We start from the raw sequence: 6,953 nt of genomic DNA on the forward strand, positions 1-6,953 counted from the left end.
TCATTTAGTGCTATTATGCAAAATGTTTCAACCTTGCGTGCAACTTCCGCTGTAGTTGCAAGGTTTTTGGATGAGTGCGTGCATGGAGGCCTTATTGTGGAGGGATTCAGCTTTTAATACGGCATTCCTGTGACTTCATATCAGACTTTTTAACTTCATTTATCCGACTTTCCGTCTTTCTGCCTGACGTCATTTAGTGACGGTAAAGTAAAGCAACCACAACTCTTGAGCACAGTGTGTAGGAAACATGTAAGCGCAGACAGAGGGCCCATTCTTATACAAAGTGGGCAGGGTGCAGTGACGCTGTGACCAAAACACACACTTACACAGAGAGGAGGAGGAGGAGGAGGAGGAAAAGGAGGAGGATGAAACAAGGGTAGAGAGGGAAACAGGAACAGAAAGTGACGATGTCAGAGTGAGGGGGACCAGACCAGAGCTGAAGCCAGATGCCAAAACAGAAACAACAGAAGTTTGAGCAGCTAACTGGATTAGACAAGACGCGAGACCTGACCTGCTACTTCACAAGTGCCTGCGGGGTAAGGTTCTGCTTTCAATGAGATCTTAACTGCCACTGAATACTTTGATACTGCTGTGGCTTAAGTTGGTATTTGCTGATGTTTCTTGTTGTTTGATTAAACTCAGGTAAAATTGCTGCTTTTGGGACAATCTTCATTCTTCATCCAAAAAAAAAAAAGAAGCTTGCTTTTGGCTGGGGTTAGATTAGATTTCAGCCAAAAGCGTCTGTAATACACTCTCGTCTCCTTAAAACAAACCATCCCACTCAAACGTCTGTTTCTAAGAACTTTCATTTTTTCCCTCACTTTAGTTTTAAAGGGCTGACTAACTTACTGATGATGTTTATTAGCTTCATCTGGCTGCCCCCTCCCTTTTCTTACTGGCAGTGTGACCTCCACTTTGCTCATTTCATTCCAGTTAGGACTGAGCTGACACATCTGACATGTAATGGGCTTGTGCACTTGCTTTTGTTCACTGTCAGGCATATCAGCGGGCCTGTTGCTACGACAGCAAAACAGCTGCACTTTGAGATCAAACACAGATCATGTTTTCTGCAGAAAAAAAAAATCTAGAGGTTTAGCTGTTTACCGGTTCTTGACTCAGGTCAAAACAAACACGCCCAAGCGCTGTGAATTAATGCTGACTGATGAGCGAACTGCTCTGACTCGGTGCTCGGGGCAAGTCATTAAAGATTCCTGCCATGCCTTCTGTCGCAACTTTGTCTTTTAGGTCACGCGAGTTCCTTAAAAAAGCAGCAGGGGCTAACTGTGTGCAATCATAACATTTTTTCTCAGCCCCTTCCTGGCTTTGTGTGGCCCAGAAAGGGCCTTTTCCTGTGTACGAATGCCTCAAGAAGAAGACAAAGCCATGAGAAAGTGAAACAGCCGGTGAGAGTCTCTGAAAGAATGTTGACATGAGTGAGACTCATTTTAATTTATTTTTAGTAAAAATAAAGCTACAATCTATTTAAAATAGCCATTAAGTTAGGAACAAGTACCGGCTCACATGGATGTTGCCAACATTGTGAACAGAGTCATCTCACAGTACTGCACAGAAACGGCCTGCTGAGTACGAAACAACAGTGGCAATCAGTTTGTTGTTACTTCTTACTGGATTAATTCCCTTAGCACGTTGATGAAATGACACGTAGATCATAAAGCATTGTATTTCCTCTGCTAGTGTTTCAACTCTAAGTTTAATCTCAAAGTGGGCTCTTTGTTCCTGGCCAGAGGCTATAATTATCATAACACTCAGTGACTTGTCCATTCTATTTAATGACTTTCCTACTGATTCATTGTGAGTCACTTCTTTTCTACCGGCTAGATCACACCTCCGTGCTTCACTCCCGATCTCTGTCCCTCTCCGACAAACTTATTGCTCAGCGGCTCTGGCTCGCCGCGGTGGCAGAGTTTTCATAATGGCGGGATGATCAGAGCGTGCACAGAGGTGCTGCAGCTCAGCCAAGCTCATCACAACAACATGTACCTGCAGCCAATAATCAGGAAAGATGTGGCAGCGACGCCATCGCTCTCAGGAATATGCACGGGTTTCCATGTCGCCTGCAGGCAGCCTTTGTTCCAAACGTGGTGCACATTTTTGAAATAAGGCACAATCCTGTGCACAGCTTTTATGTGCTGCTGCTATATGGAGATGAATATTAGGTGGAGTTATTAAACCATCGCAGCAGAACGAGATAACGACGCACGCTGCCCTTGTTTTTCTTCTCATCAGAGGAGCACTGAGTGGCATTAAACTCACTGTCAGTCTGTGCACTGTGTGCATTTTACTTCATTAGTAGACCCAAATTTCCCCACTTCAGCAAAATCTAGATTAGTTTTTTCTTAAATTTGCCGGTGACCTCATTTGCTTCTCTTTTTTTTTTTTATGAACAAACCAAAACTGCACAAACTAACATGAAGAGTCTCTAATAACCCAATATGAAATCAAGCACAGTTTCTCATGCGGTGGTTTGGATCACTTCTATTTTCTGAAATGGGATTGCTCTTTCTGATCTCTCACTTAAACATTTCAGGTGCTACTTAGCTTTAAGTGCTTAGCTTCCTGTTGAGCAAATGAACAGGAGGGAAGTTAGCGGGCTGTCTGTGGGTAAACTAATTTCACACATGAGGCACAACGCACGGTGGAAGCCGTGCCTATTTGCTCTCCACTTGCAGGTGCATCTTCATCTCTCTTTCTCTGCATACGAAGCAACCGAATGTGAGATGAAAATCTTTTTCCTTCCTGCGAACAGAATACAAAGAAGCCCTGTAGCCGAAAGCTACAGAGACTCTGAGGAGCGTATTTGAGTCAAATGGTGTTTGAAAAACTATAGATGCTTAACAGCATTTAAATAAAAATGTTGCCTCAAGGCTTCAGGCTTAATCAAATAGCTTTTTAGTGTCAGAGTAAGGAACAATATGACTTTTATTTCCATGTAGGACTGACAATTGAAGTTCCTTACATCAAGGATTCCTATTTGGGAGAGCTGTTAGGGGGTGGTTTTATTTGAGGCCAGCATAAAATTGTTAAATTCTGACACTTAGGCGACATTCCATCCATCTCCTGCTTTGGGATCCATGAGACCCGTATATTCATGAGCCTCCTATAGCAAATCTTTCTCTGGCCTACCTTTCTCCCACTTCACTTCTTTTTTTTTTTTTCTGACACTGTCACGTTCTCCATCTCAGCGGGATTCTTAGGAAGATTGGTTACCTCTGTCTCGGTCTCGCCTTCCCTCAGACACAATCTCCCTCCATTTCTTCCACTCCTTCTTACTCTCTCTCTCTCTTCGCCGCTGTCTTCCTCAGTGGGACTCTTAGAGAGAGAGAGAGCTGCCCTGAATCATGAATGCCCCTCTGCAATATTAATGAAGGGAAAGCTGAAAAAAATCCGAAGCTGACATTGACAAGATGGGGGGTGGGGTGCGGGAGTAGAGATGTTAAAGACAGAGGCAGAAAGATAGATTGGGAGGCAGGGAAAGAGTGAGGGAGACCGGTTTTCTGCCTGGACCCAAATTTTCTGTTCATGTTAACCTTCTTTTTTTTTTTTTTGCAGATACATCCACATTAAGTCACTTCTCTACAGCTCGTCAGACTGAAAGTTTGAAAGGGGAGGAGGACAAGAGGAAACTCAAGAAAACAATTACTGGAATGTCGACCTGGATAAAGAAACTTCCGCTTTCCTCGAGATCAGAATCCTCATATTGAAAGCCTTCTCTAACCAAGTGACCTCTTGGTTTTGTGGATTTGTTTAAATGGGCCTTGGCCTTCTCCAAAGGAGCACTTTAAAGCAGAAAGCATCAGTGACGTTTGCTTCTGGTGTTTCCATTTAACACACAGAGCAAAGCCCTCGTTGGATGGACGAGAGTCTCAGGGAAATGATTTCATTTTGGGCAGTTTTTTAACCTTATTCCAACCCAAAGGGCTCAGAGGGACATTATATTTTTATCATTTTAGTACCCCAGCATCCTAACATGCACATTTGCTGTCTCACAACTACTTCAACTCTCTAAAGGATTTAGCAAAACTTTTCCAACAGTGAGTTAGTCTCATTTAAAGGGCTGACACGCCGGTATCCTAAGCCATGGATGGAAAAACTGACAGCATTCAGGATTTTTTCAACCAACTGTGGCACTTTGCTACAGAAAAACACAACCAGGGGGCCTATAACACAGTCTGCCTGGTGGTCCTCCTGACGCTTCCCCTGCTTGTTCTCCTCACAACAGTGGTGGTGTGCTGTCACTGCTGTTGCTGTCGTCATGCCAACAGCTGCTGTTGTTGTTGCTGCGGCGACGCCGTGTCGTCTTCAAGGTCAGAAACAAAGAAGAAAAAAAATTCTGCCAATACCGAAGACTTGTGGATCTCGGTCAAGCCAGGGCCGATGACGCCCGACCGGGTCGCTCTGGCCATGGAGTAAATATCCCTTCTTTGACCTGAGACTGCTGACGAGTTTATGGAAAGGAGCTGATGGAGCATCCCGAAAAGCATAAACCGTGGACGCTCTTGGACTATGCTGAGCTGATATCCAAACAAAAAGGATGAACTTCACCTAGTAGCGGGCACAGATGTGGTTGAAATATGTAAAGAGTGTATATATTGTTGTCACATTCATAAGATGTCGTGCGGTGGTTTTATGACAATGTTTACAGCATTTTTATGAGCATTTTTTTAGTGTTTGGTACATAAAGGAAGAAATATGAAGACAGAAGCACATATATAACTGCAAGTGTGTGTGTGTGTGTGTGTGTGTGTGTGTGTGTGTGTGTGTGTAAGAGAAGCACAGTGTTATTGAGAGCACTTTGTTCTTAGAGCTCCCATGTGAAATTCAGTGCGTGTGTATTTGGGAGAGAGAGCCAATTTAGGGTCTGCCCAGTGCTCAGAAAGCTGCATTACTCACATTCAGGCTGCAATGCAGACTGTGATTGACTCTCAATTTCTAAATCAAAAGGCACTGACAATCTAAAAAGCTGAACTCACTGCCTGCAGAAAGAAACTTTCTTCATTCCGACATTTTCCCCCCGTTTCTTGAAGATGTTACAGCATTGTCACAGGAGTGGAACTTCACTTTCATTGGGCTTTTTTGTGTTTTTTTTTTATTGCACTATTCAGGGCCAAATAAGCATTAATAAAAAAGACTATTTGTAAAAGATAAAGTGAGACCCTCCCACCCAAAAGACAAACAAACAACACTGGAAACTAGAAACTAGATACTCATACCAATGGAGGTGTTAGCAGTGATGACTAGCCATGTATTTATGGAAATTTTGAACATTTATTCCTCTAAAACGTATGAATATGACTGAAAGAGTTGGTTTAAGTTGGTTAAGAGCAGATCCATATGCACTTTTAATATTCTGTTTTGAAGTCATCACACAGAAAATTTGGAAGGAGGACCAACAACACACTTAAGCCCCAATGCCTAACTACAAATGCGATCTCCTGCCTTTTGCCCCCGTATCTGGGGGTGTTGGGGCTTAAGAGGTTAAACTGGCATTAAGTTTGTTTGTAATCACTTTTGGCTAACTTCCTAGCACGGATGTGGACAATTTCAGATTGTCAAAAGTGTGTTTCATTAAAACAAACAAATCGCTGTCTAAGCATACATCTTTGCATATTTCGTCATGCTGAGAGCTTCCCCTACACTTGTGATTGTGCCTTATAACTGCAAAATTATGTGCATTTCTTTAAAAAGTTTGATGAGTGCTTACATGGATACTGCTGGTAAACATTTAAACATAGAGTTCACATTTATTGCCATTCTGTTGAGATACAAACATAATGCTGATTAATTTGATCAAGTCCTCACTATTCACGTGTATACAATGTTTTTAGAAGTGGGTTTGAACAGTATTCAAAGTATTTTTTTTGTTTTAGCTTAATTAAATTCACATACTTTTCAAAAATTCCAGTAAAAAGAAACTGAAATAATCAAACGATTTGGGCTTCGAGTGGATTGTGCCTGAAGGCTTCTTGTTTTGAAAGTGTACAACATCTCAAGGCCCAATTAAGAAAAAGCGTCTCAGCAGTATCATCATCTTTATGCATTAGCTTATTTTGGCACTAAGTTGATCTTCTTGCTCAAGTGCTGCTGGGAAAACCGGCCCCACTCATTTCATTACAGCTCAGACAGATACGTCCCCGTGTGGAAATCTGGGTTTGTCTCTTCTGCTTTATGTTCGCAGAGAGAAACTATACGTGTTGAGTTTAATATGAAAGGTTGCCTTGCAAAACACAGGCAACGTATGATGACTAATAATTGCAAGAGTGAGACGTTTAACAAGAAAACACACTGCCATGTTCGGGGTTTTTTGCCGAGCACGTCATTGTGGTTTGTGTTTGTCAAAGTAAAATTTACAGTTTTTACTGGTTTGTTAAATGCTGACTGTGGCAGGCTTCTTACAACATAAATAAAAATGTAAAATGATGTTAAAGACTGAACAAAATTAAAGGAATAGTTTGACCTGTTCAGAGTTATTCTTACTACTTTTACTTTCTCTGTGAGAGTTACGTGATTCAGCTTCATGTCTGCATGCTAAATATACACCTGCTGTCGGCAGCTGGTTAGCTTTTCTTATTACAAAGACAAAGAGAAAACAGCTTGTCTGGCTCTGTGCAAAGGTAAGACAGTAATTACTAAAGAAGTGATCAGTAATTGTGAAACAAGAATTCACAGGTTACTTGGTTTTTTATGTGGTAACCTATTCTCGTTGACCAGAAGAGACTTTTAGAGGTACAAGGTGTTTTTTATGCAATTTGATAAACAGTTGAGCAGTTACTTCCTGTTTTCTGTCATTTGCTAACCTCTCCTAGTACTTTAAACTGAAAGGATATTGAAGCTTAATCCAAGGATATCCCCTTAGATACCAGAATATGAGTCACGCATTCAGTAAGATCCATAAACAAATATAAGCACTGATTCTAGAAAATGTAAACTGTATG

General features: G+C 41.7%; 1 protein-coding gene across 1 annotated transcript; it reads left to right on the forward strand.

Annotated features, from left to right (window-relative positions):
* Positions 1 to 405: 405 nt before the first annotated feature.
* Positions 406 to 6,480, forward strand: kiaa0040 (KIAA0040 ortholog). Its single transcript, XM_006786516.3, has 2 exons — positions 406 to 536; positions 3,571 to 6,480. The coding sequence occupies exon 2, from the start codon at positions 4,099 to 4,101 to the stop codon at positions 4,429 to 4,431; it is 333 nt and encodes a 110-aa protein (XP_006786579.1). The 5' UTR covers positions 406 to 536; positions 3,571 to 4,098; the 3' UTR covers positions 4,432 to 6,480.
* The last annotated feature ends 473 nt before the right edge of the window (positions 6,481 to 6,953 follow it).

This window comes from Neolamprologus brichardi, chromosome 18 (assembly GCF_056152115.1).
Source record: "Neolamprologus brichardi isolate AB-2024 chromosome 18, ASM5615211v1, whole genome shotgun sequence".
NCBI lineage: Eukaryota > Metazoa > Chordata > Actinopteri > Cichliformes > Cichlidae > Neolamprologus > Neolamprologus brichardi.

Excerpts from the sequence above, each read along its gene's own strand:
- kiaa0040 (XM_006786516.3), top strand. The coding sequence starts at position 4,099 with ATGGATGGAAAAACTGACAGCATTCAGGATTTTTTCAACCAACTGTGG.